The 23,968-nt window shown below is 53.0% G+C and overlaps 1 protein-coding gene across 1 annotated transcript in view; it reads left to right on the forward strand.

Annotated features, from left to right (window-relative positions):
• Nucleotides 1–2,314: 2,314 nt before the first annotated feature.
• Nucleotides 2,315–23,968, forward strand: part of Itpr3 (inositol 1,4,5-trisphosphate receptor type 3) — a 63,941-nt gene continuing 42,287 nt past the window's right edge. Inside the window, exons 1-2 of the mRNA XM_021185743.2 lie at nt 2,315–2,683; nt 17,543–17,613. Coding sequence (XP_021041402.1) covers nt 2,595–2,683; nt 17,543–17,613 — 160 coding nt within the window. The 5' untranslated portion in view covers nt 2,315–2,594. The remainder of the gene's footprint in view (nt 2,684–17,542; nt 17,614–23,968) is intronic.

The raw sequence follows: 23,968 nt of genomic DNA on the forward strand, positions 1-23,968 counted from the left end.
AGCCCTGGCTGTCCTGGAACTCACTTTGTAGACCAAGCTGGCCTTGAACTCAGAAATCCGCCTGCCTCTGCCTCCCGAGTGCTGGGATTAAAGGCGTGTACTACCACGCCCGGCTCCCAGATCGCTTCTTGGTAATGGTGTTTTATCTCAGCATAGCAAGCAAAGGAGGACCATACATTTTTTAGGGTTGGGGATGTCACTCAGTTGGTAGGATGCCTACCATGCATGGAGCCCTGGGTTTTCCTATCACGGTGGTACATGCAGGAAGATCAGTGCTAGAAGTCTTTACTGCATGGGACGTTGATTTTTGTTTTAAAAAAAAAAAAAAGCAGCCTAGCTGGGCAGTGGTGGCACACGCCTTTAATCCCAGCACTTGGGAAGCAGAGGATTTCTGTGTTCGAGGCCAGCCTGATGTACAGAGTGAGTTCCAGGACAGCCAGGGCTACACAGAGAAACCCTAAAAAAAAAAAAAAAAAAAAAAAAAAAAAAAGACAACCTAGTAAAGACAAACATTCAAAGCATTGTAACAATATTGTTTTGGATATATTGTTTTGGATATATTATGGAGAATAAGGTGTGAGGTCTGGGCCAGATGTAGAATTCGTGTGACCCTGGGCACTAGTGAATAGGGACTCAGACATCCTGGAGTTCACGTGATCCATGTTCTTGGGGGGTCTTTATGGACTTTGGTTTATTTATTTATTTTATGTGTGTGGGTGCTTTGCTTGCTTGTATATCTGGCACCAGGGATGTCCCCAGTGCCTGCAGAGGAATTACTGGTGGTTGTGAGCTGCCACGTGGGTGCCGGGAATCAGACCCCTGTTCTCTGGAAGAGAAGCCAGTGCTCTTAACTGCTCAGCCACCTCGTCAGGCCCTGTTTTGATTTTTTTTAATTAATTAATTAATTTTTATTTTATGTGCATTGATGCTTTACCTGCATGTATGTCTGTGTGAGACCATCAGACCCCCTGGAACTGGAGTTACAGACAGTTATGAGTTGCCGTGTGGGTGGTGGGAATTGAACTTGGATCCTCTGGAAGAGCAAACAGGCAATGCTCTTAACCACTCAGCCATCTCTCCAGCCCATTCTTATATTTATTTGAGGCAGGCTCTCACGTGCCCTAGGTAAACCTCGAACTTACTATCCGACCTTTAACTCCCAGTCCTCCTGCCTCTACTTCCCCATTAAAGGCTTGGCTAACCACAACCACCAGTTCTAAGGGTCTTGGTAAAAATCCCCTGCACTCAAGAATTCTCGGTGCAGGTCAGCAGCTGTCTCACGGCTGGCGGCTGTCTCCACCCCTCCTGGGTCTCTTCCTGCTTCTGTCTCCAGTCCCCTCCTCCTTTTCTCCCAGGGACAAACGCCCCCATTCCCGCCCCTCAGGAAATAAGGGGGGCCGGGTGGGAGGGAGCAAAGGTGACCAAAGGGGGATGGTGGCGGCGAAGGGGGGGGGGGTAGTTCTTATCTCAGGAGTTCAAACCAAAGCACTAAGAGGAAGCAAACGCCCAGCCTCCGTGGCGCAGAACAGAAAGTAGTCCACTTGGCGATGAGTTTGAGGGCTGAACTTTGTGAGCAAGGGTCCGCTACGAGAACTTGTTTCAGTGGGCGCTGGGGTGCACTATTAACTAGAGGAGGTAATGCTCTCCCCCTCCCAGTATTATTTATTTATTTTAAAGCAAAGACAGAAGGAGCCAAGGGAAAATGGAGCCAATTCCTCCTGGAGAGGGAGCGGCCGAACTGATTCGGAAGTTGGATCTCTTTGTACACAGGAATGTGGGGAGAAAGCGAGAGAGAAAAAAACCCCAACAAGGACAATTAAAAAAACAACAAAACCCAAACCCACCCCATTGCTTCATTTCCCTCCAAGCCAAAGCACTTTCTATTGTGCAATGAAAAGACTTTTCATGTTGAGAGAAATGAATCCTGATTTGCAACGCTAAGGGCTTGAGCGCGCATCCAGGCGCAAGACGGTTCTCAGCTGGGCGCGGTTGCCGCAGGGTGACCGTGGCCAAGTTCCCGGTGTGTTCAGCCACGCGTGGGCCGCAGGCTAGGCGAGCTGGGGATCTCCGAGGGTGGAGAGCCCCGAAGTGCAGCGCGGTGCTGGTGGACAAGCCGTCTAGAGAACGCCCTAGAGCCTGGGGGTCGTCCGGTGGCAAGCTGGGCGCTTTGGGGGGTGCAGGCGTGCACGCGCTTGGTGTAGAAGAGGCCGAGCCTGGGGCGCGGGTGCACGTGGGAGCCGCGGCGGGGGCGGGGTGGGGTGTGGCCTCCCCGCCTCCCAGGCGGGATTTGCATGTGTGTGGCGGCCCCAGACTTCCTGCTCCTTCCCCGCTGCAGGTACGCGCGGGCCGGGCCGGGCTGGAGGGCTGCGAGCGCGCAGAGACGCGGGCACCTCCTCACCCGGACCCGGGTCGCGCCGCGCCTCCTCGCTCTCTGGTGGCAGCCAGCCTACTCCGGCCGTCCCGATCGTCCGAGTCGCCGGGCTGCGAGGTGGCACTGCGCCCCTCTCCGCCCAGCGCGCCTCAGTCCTCTGCACCGAGCCTGGCAGCTCGCTTCTGGGCGACCTCGCCGCCTCGAGCCCCGGAGGGCCGAAGCCATGAATGAAATGTCCAGCTTTCTTCACATCGGGGACATTGTGTCCCTGTACGCCGAGGGCTCCGTCAATGGTTTCATCAGCACTTTGGGGTGAGTGAGCCTAGGGCAAAGAGAGGGGCATCGGGACCACGGTACCAGCTGCTTGTCTCCCAATGTTCAGTTCCCTGAGCCCTTGATAGAGGCTTGCTTGGACAGCCTAGTCTCCAGAAGCGAGGGGACGCTGGCACCCCTCTCTTAGAGAAAGGAAGTGCGTTGTTTGCTCAGGTAGTAATCGGGTGCCCTGGGGAGTTCTAGAAGGCGTCAGCGCCCACGAAGCCCGCCACTTCTGGCACACTTTTTCTTAACTCATGGCTGAGGGGTTCGGACTTCCTCTGCAAGTGGTCCTCGGGTTGTGCAGGTGGCTGGGGCCTGAGTTGGAGAGGGCCTGGGTGTTCTTGTTTGGGATTCGGGGTGGGGTGCTAGGGTTGGCTCAGCCTGAAGCCTGGCATTCACCTCTATAGCCTCATCTTGAATCGATTTATTTAATTATTTAATTAATCATTAATTTATTTATTTGGAGAGGTAGCATCTTTTCACTCTCCTTGTGCCCTATCTCCTCTTCAGAGTGTTTTCTTTACCCTCCCTGTCCAGGCAGTCCAGGTCTTGGCCAGCTGGCCCCCCTCTCACCGCCACCCCCTCCCTGTCAATTTCCTGTGTAGCTACTCTGGCGCCCCTGGGTCCCTGGTCCCAGGTTCTCTAGAGCACTTTACAAACATTAATTAATTCTGGCTGTCACCCCCCGGGGTCTGGGCTGGGTAAGCAGGGAATTGATTCCATCCCATGCTGGAGCCAGGCCGGTAGCTGGGAGAGGTTAGAATCCTGGTTTCTTTTTGGATAGATCCTGGGTACCTCGTTGCTGCAGGGATGGAGGGAGCGCACAAGCCCGGATCTGGTCTTTTTGCCCCATTTTCGGGCGGGTGGGGTGGTGGTGGCTAATATTCTGGTGTCTCACGTTGTCAGCACCATCCAGCTGCTGGGAGGGTGACTCCTCTCTGGGGGCTTTGGAAGTGTGTCAGGAATTCTTTCAAAGTTAGCCCTGCAGGTGGGAGGCTCCTGGCTCCCTTGCTCTCTCCTCTTGGTGGTTGGAATTCAAATTGCTGTCGGGAGGAGAAACCTCCAGAGCCTCTCTGCCTGAGGAGGCTGAGATGGGAGTTCCAGCATCCCTCTCTTCTCCAAGCATCCTCCAGGCTCTCCTACACACCTCCCGGGTCAGATGGAAATTCCTACACACACATCTCCCCATCAGATTTCTCTTCTGAAGTTGCCCAGAGTAGAGGGGTGGAGCCTCGTCTGGGCCAGCATCTTTGCAGGCCTGGCTCAGAGCCCTGCCAGGCAGGGCCCTTCTTGGGGAGCTACAGGGGAGCTGCACAGTCAGCACTAAACATGCTGTCTTGGGACGGGGTGTGTGTTGGGGAGGGAGTGGCAAAGCCAAAGGTGGGAGCCCCAATTCCCCCAACTCTGCAGATACTCAGAAGGAGTAGTCACATTTTGTTGATGTGTCTGGCTCAGGGCTGAGCACAGGGTAGATGCTATTTAAGCACCTTGAGGATTGACAGAGCCAAGAAAAGGATCTAAGGTCCCTTTTCCTGTCCCCAGGCAGCCTACTTGTCTGGGAATCCCTCTGCACTCTCTCTCTCTCTCTCTCTCTCTCATGTGTATGTGTTTTGCGGGCATGTATGTCTGTGTACCATGTGGGTGCTGCGTGGCTTTACAGGCCAGAGAGCGCATTGGCTCTCCTGAGACTGCAGTTATAGAAGGGAAGGGTGTGAGCCACCTTGTGGGTGTTGGGGATGAACCCCGGTCCAGTGCTAGAGAGGCCGACGCTCTAAAGCACTGATCCACGTCTCCAGCTCCCTGTTCTCAGGACACTTTCTTCCTCTTGGTCCTTCTTGCCTCAGGAGCTGCTATTTTTAGTCCACCTGTACCGTAGGGCAGATCTCAGGGACATCTGAGAGCCCTTGACCCCAGGCTACTCCTTCCTATGTACCAGCCCCCACTCTCCCTCGAAAACTGGCAGGTGCTTTCCCAGCCTGGTCCCAGTGTGCAGGCCTCGACCTCATCTTTGTTCACCTCATTTTCTCATACACTAGAAGTTCAGGTGTGCTTCCTGGAACCTCCCCCTGGTCTCTTACCTTTGCTCCCCTGTGACTCCCTGAGTAAATCTGCCCCACCCCCTGAGACCTGGCCCCAAGTAGTCTCTTTTGAAAGAGCTGAGACCCCACCTTCCAGGGCAGAATTAATCCTGTTTTGGTTTTTTTGTTTTCTGTGACCGTTTTTTTTTTTCAAACTCTTCTTTGGTGCAAACCAGGCTCTGAGGGCTCCCTGGAGGCCCAGCTAATGCTGCAGGCTTGCAGAGTTGGTGAACTAGCCGTGCCCATCCTATAGTCAGAGTTGACTATGGAGGCTGCACTGTATGGGGAATGTGTGGGCGTGGGCTTCCTGCTTCTTGCTTAGAGCTGATGAAGAGGGATTGACAGTTCGTTTACCATGTCCCTTAGGCATTCTGTAGATCCTGTGGAGTGGGGTCTGTAATCCCAGCACTTGGGAGGCGGTGGTTGGTGGATCACTAATTGAAGGGCAAAATTGAAGGGTTAGCCTCTGCTATATAAGGAGTTGAAGGTTAGCCTGGGCTGCGAAGGTACTTGTCTTAAAAAAAAAAAAAACAAGGCAGATAAACAAACAAACAAACAAACAAACAAAAGGTCAAGCTTGGTAGACACATAGATAGAGTCTAAGAGACTGCACACTCTCTGACTGAACCAAATCTCCATGCTTCTGTTTCCTTTCTGCAGCGCTGGGAGCGGGACCCTGGTTTGAGGCATGCTAACCGTACATATAGGTACGGTTCCTGTGCACTGCCTCTGAGCTACACCCTCAGCCTTCGATGCTGCATTATAATTACAGTCCCCAGGGCCAGGAGCATGGCTCTATGGCTCTGCTCTTCTTACTCAAGTCTGCCTGCCTCTCACCCTTAACTCTGCTCCCGCAGCCTTTCCTGGGGCTGTTGGTGCCCGGGGTCGTGAACTCTGGGCCTGGTGTGGTGGAGCGTCTGGCCCATCCCGGTGCCCAGTGTCTGGCATTCAGTCAGAGAATTTGTTGAAGACAGGCAGCCTTAGTGGGCGGAAGGCTTGTCCAGCTGGGGAGATTGGAGGGGGCTCTGGTTGAGTTGAGAGGTGTAGCAGCTTGAGGCTTGAAGCCAGAGCACTTAAGGAGACAGCCAGTCAAAGCCTCTCAGGTAATTAGAGGTCCCGTGAAGATTGTATATTAACTGGGTTGGGAGGCTGGGAGGGGTCTGGGGAGTGGATCTAGCAGGCCTACACCTGTTCTTGGCAGGGAAGCGTGGCCGAGGCTGGCCTCACCCCTCACCCAGGTGGAGGCATAAGAGGCCAGAGCTGGCACTGCAGATTGGGGAGGAAGAGGGGGGAAGGTTGTTGTGGCTTGTGGCCAGCTCTCCCTCACAGGAACGAACGCAGAGTGGACCTGTTAGGTCCCATCTGGTCCCCTGGAGACCTTTTAGTGTCCCCGGAGTGGCTGCAGATCCCCAGGAATTGAGTTGGGGGTGCAGGTGAACTCAGTTTTGAAGAAGTATCTGTCAGGGAGACTTTGCTGCCCTTAGTAGGCCTGGGATCACTTTTGAGGGGGATGTGCACCCCTGGACCTGGGTCATCCTACCATGGGCAGTCAGCACACAGGATCAAGAGGACCCCGGCCTCTCCTGTGGCATTCTCTGTCCTTCTGTCCTTATCTATCTTGGGAGGGTCGGCGCTGGAGGTGAAGACCCTAAGTATGGGGTGAAGTGTGGGAAGCCTTGGTTTCCCAGATGAGGATCCCTGGTCCAGGAGCCTCAGGAGCATACTCTCTGGCTCCTACTCCATCACTAACTGAATATTTCCACAACTCTGCTCAGAGTAACTTCCCCCCCCCCCCGCCCCCCTGCTGGGATCAAACCTAGGGCTCCACCAGAGGAATCACATCTCCAGTGCATCCTGTGTATTCATTCTCTCTCTCTCTCTCTCTCTCTCTCTCTCTCTCTCTCTCTCTCTTTGATTTTTTTGAGACAGGGTTTCTCGGTATAGCCCTGGCTGTCCTGGAGCTCACTTTGTAGACCAGGCTGGCCACGAACTCAGATCTGCCTGCCTCTGTGTGTGCATGTAAGTGCAGGTACTCATGGAGACCAGAAGGGGGCGCTGAGTCCCCGGTGCTGGAGTTAGAGGTGACTCTGAGCACTCTTAATATGAGTGCTGTGAACTGAACTGGGGTCCTTTATAAAGAGTCATACATAGTTTTAACTGCTGAGCCCTCTCTTCAGACCTATCCTGTACCTTCTTCTAAGGTGCTCAAGCTGTACCTAGGAATGTCTTGGATGTAGGGTATCCTAAAAAAAAATTTACTAGCTAATATAAAACAAGCAAACAAAGAGAGCAAAATGTAGTTCCCCATTGGGTGTGTGGCCCAGGTCTGCCAGCCTAGCTACTCAGGAGGCTGAGAGGAAGCTTGCAAAGTCAAGATCTGTCTGGGCTACAGAGGAAGTTTAAGGGCAACCAAAGTGACTCGGTGATACTCAGAAGAGAGGGCTGGAGATGTAGCTTGTTGCTTGCTGAAGGTCTGGGTTCAGCTTCTAGCACTGTATTGCACATCTCCCAGTTCCAGATACTCAGCTCTGGAGAGCACCGACTATTGTCTTAAGACTCCTGAAGTTAATTTATTATTTTTTTAAACTCATGTATGCATTATTATTTTTTTTGAAGCCTTTTCTGGATTGTATCACTGAAGAGTGTAGCAAAGGCGAGACCCCCCTCCTAGACTAGGCTTTCTGGGCTTTTGAGACAGCCTTGCTTTGTAACCCTGGCTGACTTCAAAACTGTGGTTCTTCTTGCCTTGGGGACCCACAGGATGGGGTTACAGGTATGTGCTGTCCTGCTCAGTCTCCTTAGCACATGTAACCAGGGCTTGGGTCCCTAAGCAGGCTGTGAGGAAGCCTGTCTGCTTGATCGGCCTGAGTCAGTCAGCAAACTTTCATGAAATACCTACTAGGTGCCAGGTATCGTTTCTGGACGGAGTCCTAGTATGTTGTAGAGCTTGGGAGCCTTGCCTGCCAGGTGTGCTTGAGATTGGTTTTTGCTTAATTGTGACGTCAGTGGAAGGAGGTGCTACACTTGTGTTCTTTAGCCCTAGGCAGTGGGTTAGCCTCAGCTAGTCCCGTGCTTGCAGACTCAGGTTTTGAAAACTTGTGTTTTTTTCCTGATTTAAAACAACAACAACAACAACAACGGCAACAACAACATAATATGTTTCCTGGAGGAAATACAAAACAGCTCAAGTAATGTCTGTGGCGGCACTGCTGTGGCTAAGGGATGTCTTTTTTGGGCCACCAGCCTTGTAAGCACTCACAGAAGCCTTTACAAACAAGCCAAGCTGAGCCCCTGTTTGTGTCCTGTCTGGAGGACATGTCTGCCCTCTCCTGAGCTGACACCCTGTTGTGGTGGCATGGTGGCACAGAATCACATGGTAGCAGGCTCTGTGACTCACGAAAGCACTCCTGGTACCTGCCCGCTATGCGAGCTGCCTGGCAAACTTCAGACTTCTGCCCCAGCATCCTGAAGCTCACAGGTCCAGACGCCTGGTTAGTTGTTGGGGTGGAAATCAGAGAAGGCAAGGCCTACTTTTCGCCTAGCGTTGGCTCCCAGGTTCAGGCCATGCTTTCTGCCTGCTGGTGGAGGCAGGACTGTGCCACAGAGGGTCTGACCCAGTTCATGTCACATGCTTATGAGTGTTGCTCGCTGGTGGGAATGAGAGCCTCCACCCTCTTGGTTGGGTGTGGAGCGGCACATGGGTGTGATGTCCCTGTGTTGTGACTCGAACAGAGAGAGGGGCACCATAGGGGTTTGCAGGGGACAGAACCAGTCTTGCCTTCTGCCTCAGGACTCTAGGGTCTCAGGCTGAATCCAGCAATTTGGCCTTGAATCCTGCTTCAGTCAGCTGCCCACACACTGCCTTGCCCTACATTCTTGACCCTGTGTCCCCTCCCTAGCTTGGCCTGATGGGTGGTGGCTTGAGTTGGGGGTGGGGAGAGAAGCTGGGTCGCAGGGTGGGGACACACCAGCTTTCTGCTCTCAGCCTGGGGGCAGGTTTCTGGGTTTCGATAATCTTGTACACACAACACAGCTGGGATCTCCGTGTGGCTGGCCACTTCCAGCCCTGCCCTCTAGACTGCATCGAATGTACAGCTGGGGCCCCTCCCTGAGAACAGGGGCTGGGGTGGGGGGGAGGGAGGGAGAAGAATTTCTTCTGCTTCATCTCCGGGTGGGTGTGTGAGCTCTGAGGCCCCAAGAGTGGGCAGGCTGCCTATCCCAGGGCCAGGCTGCTCCGCGTTGGCACCGAGCTTCCCAACACTTGAGAGCCTGGGATAGGAACCAGAGGAGGCCACAGGGCCTGCAAGAGAGGAGTTGGTGGAGTCCGCTGTTGTCCCCCTAAGTGGTGGAGGGTGTTGGCCAAGTAGCACTCCTGTTACTGGGGCTTGTCCTCGAGGTGACAGGAGGGACTCGCTGCCTGATCTCATCTGTACAGAGGCTCTCGGCTGGCAGGTGGGCAGAGCTGAGGGTCAGCAAACACAAATCTCAGCCCCAGCTGCAGCAGGTGTTTATTTGGTTAGCAAATCTTGGCCCTCATCTCTCCCTGTCAGCTGGCCATCAGCCCTTCCTCTTTGTGGTGTTTGCTGCAGCCAGTCTCCAGGTGTTCAATAGGACACTTCTTGGTGACATGGGTGCAGAAGAGGAGAATCAAATATCTCTCTGGGTAATGATAGGGATGGCTATGGCTGTGGTCACAGACCAGTCAATCGCTATAGGCTCTGCTGACCCTTGAATCTCTTGAATCATCTACATTTCAGGAAAAGATACCTGTAGGGGCCACTGGGGACTGGGGAGTGGGGCTCAACTAGGGGGGAATGCTTAGCTGGCATGCATGAAGCCCTGTATCCATGGTGGCAGGCCCACACCTGTAGACCCAGCACTTGTGAGACAGAGGCAGGAAGATTATGGGTTTTAGGTCAGCCTCAGCTGCCTAGGTTGTTTTTGGCTAGTCTGTGTTACAAGAGACCCTGTCTTAAACAAACAAAGGAACAAACAAACAAATCTCCAAATCCATCTGTGTATGCATTTAATCCCAGCACTCAAGAGGCAGAAGCAGGTGGATTTCTGTGAGTTCCAGGCCAGCCAGGGCTATATAGTGAGACCATTTCTCAAAAGAAAGAAGCAAGCTTGCGTGTTCCCACAGTGCCGGCCCCTAACAGCATCCTATGTGCTCAGTCTGTAGCCCAGTGGCCTCACTGTGCCTTGGACTTCATGGTCCAACATGGCCAGTGTTTGGCCTCTGAAGCCTTGTATCCAAATCCAGGGCTTGTTCCCTGCTCTTGCTTTCCCACTTGATGTCTGGTCCTCAGCTTCTGTTTTGGGGACTCCATGTCACCCACTCAGTTTCCCTGAGAATTTTGAGGTAGTCTGGAGGTGGGGTGCTGGGCCTGAAGTTCTGCCCTGCTGAGGCTCCTCAGCCTTGGTCACTGTGGGGGGAGCGGAGCATTGCGTCTGAGTGACAGATCGCAGGCCTGAAGGGCTAGGAAGGCCCTGTGGCTAGTCTGCGCTACACAGCACTGGATGGAGGGATAGGGATCCTAGGAGGAGAAGCCCAAGGGAGGAACTAGCTTGCTCTGGAAAGCCATGAAGTCTCCCCTGGAATTCTCAAGGAGTCTACACCCCACAACCTTGGTCTAAGAGAGGAAGGCTGCACCCAAGGATCTTTCCTGCACAGCGATCCCTTCTTACTTCTTCCACTGCCTGCCCCTTGTCTCTCTTCTCCTTAGCCCTTATAGATGTGTCTTTCCGTGCACACAGCTGCCCACCTGATCCTGAGCCAGGAACCCAGGCCTTCGGGCAGAGCTCTCAGAGCTGGCACCTGGGCTGCTGGACCAAGCTCTGTCATCTTTGTTTCCCTCACTGAGGCCAAGATCTTATTGTTCCCTCTTGCTCCTGAGCTCCTAGAAGCCATGGGCTATGCTGCTATTGAATTCTGTATGTCCCATAGGCTGCCTGGCTCATCGGATGCCACGGGTGGCTTCTTGGTGCAGAAAGGCATAGGTAAGAAAGGGGTGCTTTTTGGATATGACAGCCGGAGAGCCTAGCCAATGAGCCTGGGTTCTTTTTCTAACATTCAGATCCTATCAGCAGGTGCAGACCTCTCCGACCCTTCTAACTCCTCCCTCTGGTCTTAGATAGCCTACTGGCAGGGCTTCCCCAGGGTCACTGGCTGAGGTCAGGAGACCTGGGCTGGGAACAGCCACTGTGCATACTCTCATGTGCAGGACTTGTTATAGTTCTCTTTCCCAGGGCCAGTGTGGATGAAGGGGGACTCTTGGGGATTTCCTGCTGTCCCATGCTATTGGTGGCCAAGCTGGTTGGTGTAGGTTTTGAGTCAGGTTCCCCAGAAGTCCCCGCTTTTATCTAGAGCCTTTCCGTCTCCTTATCTAATCTCCAGCCAGCTCCAACCTACCCCAGTGCCTTTCCCATGGCTCTACCTGGGTCTCAAAGTCCACTGTGCGCCAAGTGGGCCACGCACACAGGTCTTGGGATGCAATCTTCCTCTCTTAGCCCAAGGTCGTGCAAGGTCGTGGGGTGCAGACTCCTTGAACATTCCAGGGGAGACTTCATGGCTTTCCAGAGCAAGCTGGTTTCTCCCTTGGGCTCCTCCTGCTAGGATCCCCATCCCTCCATCCTGTGCTGTGTAGCGCAGGCTAGCCATAGGGCCTGTATTTAGGGCTTCTGTGTGGCTGGGGCCTGGTGGGCAGGATGATCCTATGCCCTGGGCATTTAGCAGGGTGGGCATGGGCTCCCTGAGAATAGGTCACACCCAGCATATCATGGATCCCACAGAAGCTTTGTTGAGCCTGGCTGTGGGGCAGGGCCGTCATGTGTCTTGACTAGCTGTGTGGCCCAGGTGGCTCCTGCCTTTGGGTGAGGCTCTTCAGAGCAGATGAGGGGAACTGACAATAAGACCAGGGTGCACAGTGGGACCTCAGACGGAGGGACCCTAGTGGAGGGTAAGACCTGAGGGGGGTGTGTTTAGAGTTGGCTTGGGTTCGGATGCCAGGTGTGCACACGTGGCTGTCCACCTGGGAGAGGATAGGAAAGCTACACCCAGAGATGCGGTCCCACTGGGTGGGGAGGAGTAGGGGTGCCTTTGTGGGTTTCCACCCGCCCTGGGCATCTGGCCCAGGCTCAGTGTTCCAGCCATAGCTGCTGAGGCAGGCCGGGACGAGGCAGTGCTCACCTCCCTTGGTGATAGTGGGTGGTTGGATGTAGGGAGTTTCACTTTGCGGCTGGGTGGGGTCTGTGGGACTAAGGCCCAGCTGGCAATCCGGGGACACTTTTCTAGGCTGTCACCGTAACTTACCTGTCTGGTGTCTTCAGGCCTGTCTCTGGTCCCCAGTTTCCCTGGCAGCCCATCTGATAAGGGCTTTCCCATTATCTGTTAATGGTATCCCTCCCCGCCCCGACACCTCATCAGGTCACACAGCATGGTCAGGGCTGCTTCAGTTGTAATGCTCAGGAATGGTAGAAGGGAGACTTGAGAGACATGTTGGGGTGCCCTGGATCCTGTAGACGCTATTTCAACAAAAGGGGCATGACTAGAGTGGAGAGAGGGCTCAGCAGTGGTTAAGAGCAAATATTCCTTTTGCCGAGGACAGAGGATGGGAACTTAGTTTTCAGCGGGAGTACAGGGAGGCTCACAACCTCCTCCAAGGCTTAATGTCCCCTGTGGGCTCCACAGGCATCTGCACATATGACATACGTGACATTCGCTTACACATACACATGAGTTTATTATTACTTTTTGTTTCTTTTTCCTTTCTCTCTTTCTTTTTTTCTTTTTTTGGTTTTTCGAGACAGGGTTTCTCTGTGTAGCCCTGGCTGTCCTGGAACTCACTTTGTAGACCAGGCCGGCCTCGAACTCAGAAATCTGCCTGTCTCTGCCTCCCAAGTGCTGGAATTAAAGGCGTGCACTGCCGCCGCCGCCACCACCACCACCCGGCTCTCTCTCTTTTTTCTTTCTTTTTTTTTTTTTTTAAGATTTATTTATTATTATACATAAGTACACTGTAGCTGTCTTCAGACACATGAGAAGAGGGCATCAGATCCCATTACAGATGGTTGTGAGCCACCATGTGGTTGCTGGGATTTGAACTCATGACCTTCAGAAGAGCAGTCAGTGCTCTTACCCACTGAGCCATCTCACCAGCCCCTCTTTCTTTCTTTCTTTCTTTCTTTCTTTCTTTCTTTCTTTCTTTCTTTCTTTCTTTCTCCCTTTCTCTTTCTCTCTTTCTTTCTCTCTCTCTCTCTCTTTCTTTCTTTCTTTCTTTCTTTCTTTCTTTCTTTCTTTCTTTCTTTCTTTCTTTCTTTCTGTTTTTCGAGACAGGGTTTCTCTGCATAGCCCTGGCTGTCCTAGAACTCACTCTGTACACCAGGCTGGCCTCAAACTCCCAGAGATCCACCTGCCTCTGCCTCCTGAGTACTGGGATTAAAAGTGTGTACCACCACTGCCTGACATTTTTATTTTTTTTATTTTTTATTTTTATTTTTTTTGGTTTTTCGAGACAGGGTTTCTCTGTTTAGCCCTGGCTGTCCTGGAACTCACTTTGTAGACCAGGCTGGCCTTGAACTCAGAAATCCGCCTGCCTCTGCCTCCCCAGTGCTGGGATTAAAGGCGTGCGCTACCACGCCCGGCTATTTTTATTATTTTTTAATACTTATTTTCATGTATGTGGATGGATGCTTGGCCCATGTATGTCTGTGTAGCACTTGTGTGCCTGGTGCCCATGGAGGCCAGAAGAGGGCATTGGGTACTTTGGGGTCGTGAGCCACCACATGGGAGCTGGGAATCAAACCTGGGTCCTCTGGAAGAGCAGCCACTGAGTCATCTCTCTAATGAATAAAATAAATCTTAAAAGAAAGGCAGCAGGGTCTCATCCCTGAGACAGGCTCCAGAAGGTCATTGGATGGAACCAGTGAGGTGCCCTGAAAGTCCCCCCTGCCCCCCTTTCTGACTCCATGTTTTTGGGGGCAGGGGCAGCTGCTCCCGTGGCTGCTGCTGGCTCTGTGCCCTGTAGTTCAGGGCTGCTTCTCTTTGCACGTGTGTGGCTCTGGTTCCTCTCTGAGTAGCTCCATGTGGCCTCCCTGCTCTGAAGACCCTAGGCTGTGTGGACATGGGTGTCAGGCTAAGCCAGTGAGGGCGGGAACAGAGAGATAGCCCTGTGTAGACCAGGCTGGCTTGCATGGGCGGCAACCATGTGCATGCTTATTTGCATGGCCTGTAGGAGTGACCTGGAAAGGGTCTCCAGGATGCCGGGCAGAGGCCTGGGAAGGGGATTCTAAGTTTCCTTCCCTCCTGTCCCACGAGGCCTTGTATACCAGCCAAGAGTAGGCAGTGGGAAGCGCCTCTGTATCTTCCTCTGTTCTGTGACTTCCATGTTTTCTGAAGGCTCTGACACCCTTGGCAGGGGCTTTTGTAGGTCCTGGTCAGTGTCTCTCCCCTCCCCCAGCACAATGTCTGTGTCCCTTCTTTTCTGGCTTTGCCGAGAGCCTGCCAGCTGCTGTGATTCATGGATGTCTTACAGGAAATTCTATGCATTATTCAAGACCTCAGCGGCTCCAGGGCTTTTGCACACCTGGTCTGATAGGTTACGCTCTGACCTTTCCCGTCCTAAATCCAGACAAAACCCACCACCCTGGGACCCTCCGCTGGGGCCAACGCATTATCTTCCTCTTGTTATTCTCCGTGTGTGACTCGTCTTCTCAATGAGACTTTAACTCCCTGAGTAAGGGACCCTGCTTTCTGTCTTATGTTCTTCTCTCCACTGCTGGTAGAATGGATTATTTCACCTACTCAGTATGCGTTCTGTGCAGCCTGCTCTGCAGGTCTGGGCACAGGGGATGCAGAGGGCAAAGTACATACCCCCATCCTTGTGGAATCTACACATCTATCGTGGCAGTGAGTGCCAGGTTGGAACCAGAACAAAGGAAGGTGAGGGCAGCCTGCCATGAAGCAGTGCACAGATTATATTGTTTATTTATGGGGTAGCCCTGTATTATGTAGCCCAGGCTGGCTTTCAGATTACTATGTAGTGAGGGATAACCTGGAACTCCTGATCCTCCGGCCTCTACTTCCCAAGAAGTGGAATTAGAGGTGTATGCCACCAAACCTGGCTACAGTTTTAAAAGGAATGGGTCTTCTGTAGGCTTGGGTCCTTTGAGCTGAGACTTGCAGGAAGTGAGGGTGACTGGAAGCAGCGAGTCCTAGGAGAGGAAGAGGCAGGGTGAAGGGCCCTAGGAGTTTCAAGGAGCCCGCAGGGGGCAGTGGGGTTGAACCAGAGCAGGCCTGGGGAAAGTCAGAAACATGCATGTTCCTGCAGATGTGGGCACAACTTGAGGAAGCTGATTTTCCAACAATGCCTGTCCTGTGGATCTAACTCAGGCAGTCAGATGTGGCTGCAGTCACCTTTGTCCATGGAGCCATCTTGTCCCCTCTTCCTGTTTGCTTGATGGTTCTGGGGGATTCTGAGCAGACAGGATTCCTCTGTGTAGCCCTGGCTGTCCTGGAACTCACTCTGTAGACCAGGCTGGCCTTGAACTCAGAGATCCACCTGCCTCTGCCTCCTGAGAGCTGGGATTTAAAGAACGAGTCACTATGCCTAAACTTCTGCTTTAATTTTTTTGTACCAGTTTCCGATGCTGCCGATGGGGCCCAGGACCTCAGTATGCTAAGCAGGGGCACCCCAGACCTTGGTTTCCTTTGGTTCCTGTAGGGAGCAGGCTAGCTGGGGAGGAGGCAGAGGAGACAGTTAGTGGCATTCAGCTGAGAGTGGAAGGGCCTGTCTGGCCTGGCACCAGAAGTGATGAGCGAAGGCTAGATTCAGCTTTTGTTGTTGTCTGAGGCAGGGTCTCACATAGCCCAGGCTGACCCAGAATTCACTGTGTAGCAGAGGATGACCTAATTCTGACCCTCCTACATCTACCTGCCTGCCAGGATTGCAGATATACATCACTGTGCCCAGTTTGATTCAGTGCTGGGTTGAACCCAGGCATGCTGGGTAAATACTCAGCCAACCGCGATACACCCCCAGTCCTCTCTACCCACCGAGACAGGGACTCTTCATATAACACGGGCTAGCCTTGACCCTACCGTAGAGCCGAAGCTGGTGGAAGAGAGGGGCTGAGGATTAATTTGAAGTTTTAGCTGAAGTGTTTATAAGAGCAGGGTTGTCATGGACTGGGGTGGGGACTGTGTGATGACCTCTGTGGAAGAACAGGAGCCCAGCTGTGCTGATATTGCTCCCAATGCATTTGATTTTCGAAGAGAGATCCTTTGGTCAGGAGTGTAGGTGTTACCAGGGAACATGAGAAGCCCTCTGGGGCTGTTCGTGTGGCCAGCATGACTTGTGACAGGTGCACAGATGGGGAGGGAGAGAGCTCTGGAGGCTTGAAGGTGGAGGATGCTGTGGCCCCTTCTCCATCTGTCACTGTGGAGGTCTTTGAAGCACCTGCTAGCACTGGGCAGCCTGCCTTCCAAGTCCAGTCCTGTGATGTTAACCTTTCCCGGCTCTGGCTCCCTGCTAGCAAAATGGAAACAGTAGCAAAGTGGTTTTAGAAAATTAAATAGTGTATGCAAACATCAGGCAGCCTTCCAGCTCCTCAGGCTGGCCACCAGGGGGAGGCCTACGTTACAACCGAACTCCAATACCATCTGCATGGAGTTAGTGCCAGACGACAATGACACAGGCTGAGGGCCCCTGCCTCCCACTCGCGGTGCCAGTCACCAGCCTCTCTCTGTTTTTTCTGATTGACAGCTGTCTATCAGAATTCAGGGACCCTATAACATGATTCACATGGGAACATGGGAGACCTGCTACAGACGGCTCAAACTCATAGAATTCAGCAAGCTGGTAAAGGTGCTTGCCTGGATGCTTGGCGCGCGCGCGCGCGCGCGCACACACACACACACACACACACACACACACACACACACACACACACGGTTTATAGCTTGCGGCCACATGTTGGTTTGAAGGCATCACCGGGTACAGTGACCACATCTGGAGAGATGAAAGTACGCAGGGATGCTGGGATCAACTGGAGGCTTTGCAAGGATCCTACATCATGAAGAGAGTTTGTGGAGGTCACACCTCAAGGCCTGGTTAGCCAACACAAAGAGTGCAGAAGTGGCGTGGGCTTTGATACTTGCTTTGTGACTTCAGGCAAATCATGTGCAGTCTTCTTGGTAAAATGCTGCCAACGGCCAGTTCTTTGCTGGGAAGTTGGCAGGAATTCAGGAGCAGTTGCTACACAGGGCTGAGTTTAGAGCTGGTCTTGACAGTGGTTCACAATCATCTCTCCTGGAGACTGGGGTGGAGGGCCTGAAACACAGGTGGGTGCAGGGATGGGTAGATGGACCGAGGCATGTGGGTGGATGGGTAAATGGGGAGATGGGTGGGCGGGTGGGTGCGTGGATGAACGGATGTGTGGTTGCAAGGATGGATGCACGTATGGGTAGGTGCAAGTATAGGTGATGGATTGATTGACGGATGCCTGGGTGGATGTATGGGCAGATGGGTACCTGGATGAACGGGGAAGGTGGGGAAGGGGGCATGGATGGATACCCTCCAGGGATGCAGGATTCAGTTCCCAGCCATGGCTAGAAGAAGGAATTTCAGACCCTAGCTTGGGTCCTAGCTGAGACTGGGAAGTATGAACTTTATTATCCTGTCTGTCTGTCTGTCTGTCGTTTTTCATCCCATTTGCTGTTCCCTGCTCCAAGGGACATGAGTTTCTTCCCTCCCTCTAACCCAGCTGCTCTATCTCCTAGGCTGGTGGATGACCGTTGTGTGGTGGAACCTGCAGCCGGGGACCTGGACAACCCCCCCAAGAAGTTCCGAGGTAAGACCTCCACTCCAGCTGCGAGCATCCCTCCCGGGCCACAGGGTCCTAGTACCAGGTCTGTTGACACCAGACTGCCTGAGACCATCCTCTGTGATCCGCGTCAACCTGGGCCCCAACTGCATTGACTCAGTGTGGTCCATTTCTGCTTTTCCATCCAAGACCACACCCCCTTCCCTGGCACACCCACTTCTGGCCAGGGGCCCAATCTTTCCCGAATTCCCTGCCACTCACCCTTACAGGACTACAGGGTTTTCTTTGTCTGTATGTCTCTCTCTCTCTCTCTCTCTCTCTAAGGGAATAAAGAAGCTGGGAAAGACAATTGCTTAGGCCTCAGGAGACTCAAAGGAGAACTCTTTCCTGTGCCTCAGTTTCCCCATGTATGAGGTGAAGGGACTGGACCTTTAGCTCTGGCTGTCCTGGAACTCACTCTGTAGACCAGGCTGGCCTCAAACTCAAAAATCCACCTGCCTCTGCCTCCCAAGTGCTGGGATTAAAGGTGTGTGCCACCACTGCCCGGCTGGGACTGGACCTTTTAACTCTGAATATCTACCTGCCTCTGGCTGTGTGTGTGTGTGTGTGTGTGTGTGTGTGTATGTGTGTCTCCTCCTGGGTAAAACCCCAGGCCCCAAGCATGGCTTCATCCTGTGGCCTGGTCAAGTGTTGTCCCTCAAGGGGGCTCCTATCCTCCATGGTAGAAGGCTCCACAGCCCTGGAAGTGACAGGGTTGGACACAGGGATCACCTGGTTGTTCTTGGGCCAAGCAGGGGATTACCTAAAGGGCTGAGGCTGCCATGCGCCAGACAGCTGGTGCCTGGGCGTGGTGCGAGCAGGCAGGAACACGCCAGTGTGACGCCACCGGGTCTGCAGAGCAGCTGCTCTTCTGGGCAGGGGTGGACTCCATCCTTTGGCTGCTTGCTCCTGAAGACCCTGGCCTGCAGAGGGCCCCGAGGCAGCTCTTCCTCCACGCATGCGTCTATCACTGCACTGCTGTGTCAGGGCTTTGTCTAAGTCGATGTCATGGGTTGAGGTGTGCCTCAGCAGCTGTGTGGGAGTGAGCCTTGAGCCCTCCCCACCGCCACCAGCCTTCTTCTGCCCCGACTACAGTCATACCTGGTTCTACATCGTCTACTCTCCTTCCTCCCTCTGGCTACACCAGCCTCCTCCACTTAGTGACTAGCCAGCCCTCACCCCCTCACTTGCTGTCTGTCCCCTCTGCCCTGCTTGCCCCCACCTCTCACTATGCTCAGCTTCCACTGGCTCAAGGTCCCTGGCTCCAGTGTGGCTTTCTCTGACTCCTGTTCTTCCTCTGTTTAGTTTTCTGCATCAGTTGAGCCCAGCATGCTCTGTGTTCTGTGTAACTCGCTTCTTCTCTCTCAAAGCCCGTCTCTCTCAGGCTTTTAGCTGGGTGAGTTCAGATTTAACTGCGAAGCCGAGATGGTTCTGAACTTCTGATGCGTCCCGGTGCTGACATTTTTTACCACCGTGTGTGGGCATCACTGCAGGTCACAGGGCACGTGTGGAGGTCTGGGGATGACTTTCGGGGAATCTTTCTCTCCTGGTCTGGGGATTGAACTGCAGTCAGGCTTGTAAGTTAAGCTCTGTCACCCGCTGAGCTACCCAGCCTCTGGTGTTCTGGTTTGTCATTTGTGTCCCTTACCAGAACATTGGCTCTGCGGGGGCAGGATTTTAGTCTGGCTTTTTGTGTTTCTGGTTTTATTGGCAATTTCTGTCTCCTAGCTCTTTGGGCAAGTGGGAAAAGGACAGGAGAAAGGGAGGGAGGGAGGAAGGAAGAAGAAAAGAGAGAGGAATGTGGGAGAGAGCAGAAAAAAAGTGAATGTCCCCTGGGGCCCCTGGCTGCTGCCAGCACAGGGAGGGACTGTGCCCAGAGGTGTGTATCATTGTAGGCCTATGGAGTGACAGGAAGGTGACAGAGAAGTGGGTGCGGTAGGGGAAGATACACCCTTGGCTTCCAGCAGACAATCTGGGGCCAGTTTTTGACAACAAGAAGGCCACTTAGAAGAACAAACACCCCTCTTGCCTGGTTTCTTCCCACACCTCCATCTCTGTCACTTCCCAGGGCTTGGGAACTGGGACCCCTGAGATCCTCCTGGCGTCACTGGCTCGGCCTGTACAGCCGAGCGTGGCAGGGACCCCAGGCTCCACTTGGTCCTGCTGAGCCCGAAGGATTCTGGTCTTGGACAGGGTCTGTTCTCCATAGCTCCTAGAGGGCAGGTGCAAGTCACGGCATTAGAACTCGGGACCAGACTCAGGGCTCCAACCTCATCAGGGAGACTGAAATGCCTCGCCTGCCTGAGGCCTGCCATTTGTGGTTTTAGCACCGCTGTGGGATGTGTGTGTGGGATGTGTGTGTGTGTGTGTGGGGGGTCGAGGCAGACATTTAGAAGTGGTCAGGTGGCTATCAGACTGTTCAGGGAGCCCCACGTGTTCTGCCCTCCCGTCTTGGGGTGAGACCCGTCTCTGCAGAGGACTCTTGTTGCCCACAGCTTGTTGTTCACTGTGCCCTTTGAGCCCCCACCCCAGGTCCCTGCTGACTTCTAGGTTCTTCAGCAGGGCCGGTAAAGCCCCGTCTGCTTTGGCTCCTCGTGTGTTCTTTCAGCTCCAGCCACTGCTTGCATCACCCCAAGCCTCAGCTTGTCTGGGGAATTCTTTCCAGACTTGGCAAGGGATGCCCAGTCTGCTGGTGCTAGAGGTGCCGTCCACCAGCTCAGCCCCCTGGTGCCCACTCTGTGCTGCTGGTGTTGGTCCACGTGGTACCTCCCTTCCTTAGCCCATTCCCCTTTTCCGCCCGTGAGGGAGGGGGCACCAGTGGGGGAGGGCTCGGCAGCCTTGCATCAGGGGACGTTCAGGAAGCTCAGAGCGCACTCCTTCAGGCACAGACACCTGGACTCAGTGGGTTGAGGTCATCTTGTGGCTCAGACCAGTGAGGGGAGGAGTATGAGGATGCCTTCCTCTGCTTCCATAGAGGGGTGCTCCTCCTCCAGCATTTACCCCTGCTCTTCCAGAGTGCTCCCCAAGCTCTGGTGGAGGAGCTCTGTGGTAGAGCTCTTGCCTAGTTTGCAGGGAGCTGTGTCACAAAAACAAACAAAAACCTACTTCGGAGCCAGGTGAGGTGACTCATGCCTGTAATCCCAGTGGTCAGGTAGTTAAGATCAGTGGGCCATGGGCTCTACACGCCTTTAATCCCAGCACTGAAGGCAGAGGTAGGCGGAGCTCAGATTTCCTGGTCTGCATAGCAAGTTCCGGACCAGCCAGAGCTGCACAGTGAGACCGCGTCTGAAAAACCAAACCCAACCAAAAACCAAAAAGGAGAGGGATCAAGGAAGACACCGGAAATTAGCTTCTGGCTGCCACATGTGCAGGTGAAAACACAGACTGACAGACAACACACAGACAGACAGATACACACACACACATAGATACACACAGATACACACACAGGCAAACACAAGACTACACAGACACACACAGATACCCACACAGGCGTACAGACACATATTCAGACACAGAGACACAGATATACACACAGACACACAAACAGACAAACACATACAGATATACACAGACACATGCAGACACAGACAGATACACAGACATACATGCAGATACATACACACACCACATATGCACACATGCAGACAAACAGACACAAACATAAACATATACAGATACACATGCGCATGCACACACACACACACACACACACACACAAGAAGTTGGTTCTGGGGGCTGGTGAGATGGCTCAGTGGGTAAGGGCACCCGACTGCTCTTCCAAAGGTCCAGAGTTCAAATCCCAGCAACCACATGGTGGCTCACAACCATCCGTAACGAGATCTGGCTCCCTCTTCTGGAGTGTCTAAAGACAGCTACAGTGTACTTACATATAATCAATAAATAAATCTTTAAAAAAAAAAAAGAAGTTGGTTCTGTCATTCAGGGTCCTGGTGTAAAGTGCTTGTTGCCATTCTGACCTAGGGACAGAGCCAGGAACATGAGGGCGGTTTTGACATGTGTTACAGAGATAGCCTGTGTGTAGAATCATTGTCCTGTCCTGCTGTCCTGTGAGAATTACCCCTGCTGCCTGTGGCTGAACCCTAATTACTGTAGAGTGTCCGTTGCAAGTCTATTCACTGGCTTACCTCTTGATGGCCGCCAAGCTCAGTTCCCATTCGTGGACGACACCACCTTTACACCCATGGACTCGTGCACGGATGAGGAGTTTTGAATCGGTTCTGTGCACTCTTGTCTTGAGACATGGTCTCTCCCACTAACCCGGACCTTGCAGGCTTCCAGCCTCTCCCTCCCTTGTGTTGAGGTCACAGGTGTGTTGTGACCAACATGTCTGCTTGCCTGGGCTATCTCAGTACCCGTGTAGTTTCTTCACCCCACCAGTAGAGGGCACACTCTTGCAGAGTGTGATATTGTGTTGTGTCCACTATGGGTGGTTTGTGGATAGCCAGCTTTCCGTTGGCCACGGAGGCCTCTGTGCATAGCCCATCTCCATCACTCCTTGCTAGGAGGCCATTGGTGTTCGTGCAGTGGCTGCGAGCACAGTGCTTATGGGCTTCGGTTGGTATTCCAGATCTCTAGTGAGGCTGAGCATTTTAAAGTGTCTGTATGTGCATGTACTCGGGGAGCCCACAGGTCAATACTGGGTGTCATCCTTAACTGCTCTCCACCTTGGTTTCTGAGGCAGGGTCTCACTGAGTCTGGAGGTAATCGATTTAGCTAGTCTGGCTGGCCAGCACATCCCAAGGCTCATGCTGTCTCCTCCTCCTCACAGCTGGGGTTACAGGCGTCTGCTGCTGCCCCTGACTGTGGGTATTGAGGATTGAACCCAGGTCCTCACGACTGTGTCGAAGGCCTGACACACTGGGCCAGTTCCCAGAATTCCACGGCTGCATAGCTGCTTGCCTGACATTTGTGAGACCCTGGGTTCAACTCCTACAAGTTCATCCTTTTTCTCTTAAATTTTTACTTTATCACTACTGTTATTGGCTTATTTATTTAATTTTTATGAGACAGAGTCTCATTATGTTGTCTTGGCTGGCCTGGAACTTTCTACGTAAACCAGGCTGGCTTTAACTCACAGAGACCCACGGGCCTCTCCTGCCATGGGCTGGGATTTAAGTGTGTGCTCCTGACGGCTTTGCTTTTGTCTATGAGGCAAAAACTCCATGCATGTCTGTGCACTATGTGTGTGCAGTCCCCTTGGAGGCCAGAAGAGGGCGCTGGAGCACCTGGAACTGGAGGTCCAGATTGAGACACTTGTCCTAGAGTCCCCGCAAGAGCAGCCAGAGCTCATAACTGCCAAGCCATCTCTCCAGGCCCCATTTTCTCTTTTTCATTTAAAAATTCCTTTTTAAAAAATGTGTCCCATTTCTTGAAAAATGATGTGAATATTAGTGTTTTTAAAAATTCCATGGTTTTAATTATTTAGAAAAAATTACTTATTTTTAATTGTGGTGAAATATACTTAACAAAACAATCGTCCTCACTGGGGTTGGAGAGACCCCAGTTAAGAGCACTGGCTGCTCTACAAAGGGCGGAATTTGGCTTTCTAGCACCCACCCTGGGGAGCCTGCATGGCTGTGATTTCAGCTCCAGGGGCCTGCAAGTCTCTCCTAGCCTCTGAGGGCACCCACGGTCTTGTGCACAGGTCCATACCATGATTAAAAGTAAAAAAACAAATCTCTTAAAGAAAAAGAAAGATTCCACCCCCCCTCTCTCACTCACTCTTTCTCTCTCTCTCTCTCTCTCTCTCTCTCACACACACACACACACACATACTGAGAAGGTCAGGGTGGCCTTGAACTCCTGACCTTTCATTCCCACTCTGTCCTCACCGTTATCCTGCGTTCAGCTCTGTGGTGTTCGTGGTCCTTGTGCAGCCATTGCTCTGTTACCCACCTCCTCCTCCTGCTTTAGTGTCTGTGACTCTGGCCTTTTAGGAACTTCCTGTCGGTGTCCTTTCCTGCCTGGTCTGGACAGTTAGGGTAAAGTCCTTGAGGTACATGTGTGTTGTATGTATGGTGAGCGTCAGGCAATCAATCTCTGTGTATCTGTCTGTCTCTGTTTCTCTGTCTTTGTCTCTGCCTGTCTCTGTCTCCACTCCGCCCCCCGCCCCTGGCCTCATTCTGGTTCTGTCTGTTTATTTCCAGACAGGGCCTAATTCTGTATCCCTAGCTGGCCTCGAACTCACTGTTCAGCCCAGGCTGCCCTCCAGCTTGGCAGCAGTCTTCCTGCCTCAGCCTACCAGCTGCTGGTATCAGGGCCCCACTGTGCACTGCTTCAGAGGGGCCCTCCCCTCCCCTTCCCCTCCCCCTCCCCCTCC

Source organism: Mus caroli, chromosome 17 (assembly GCF_900094665.2).
Source record: "Mus caroli chromosome 17, CAROLI_EIJ_v1.1, whole genome shotgun sequence".
Classification (NCBI taxonomy): Eukaryota; Metazoa; Chordata; class Mammalia; order Rodentia; family Muridae; genus Mus; species Mus caroli.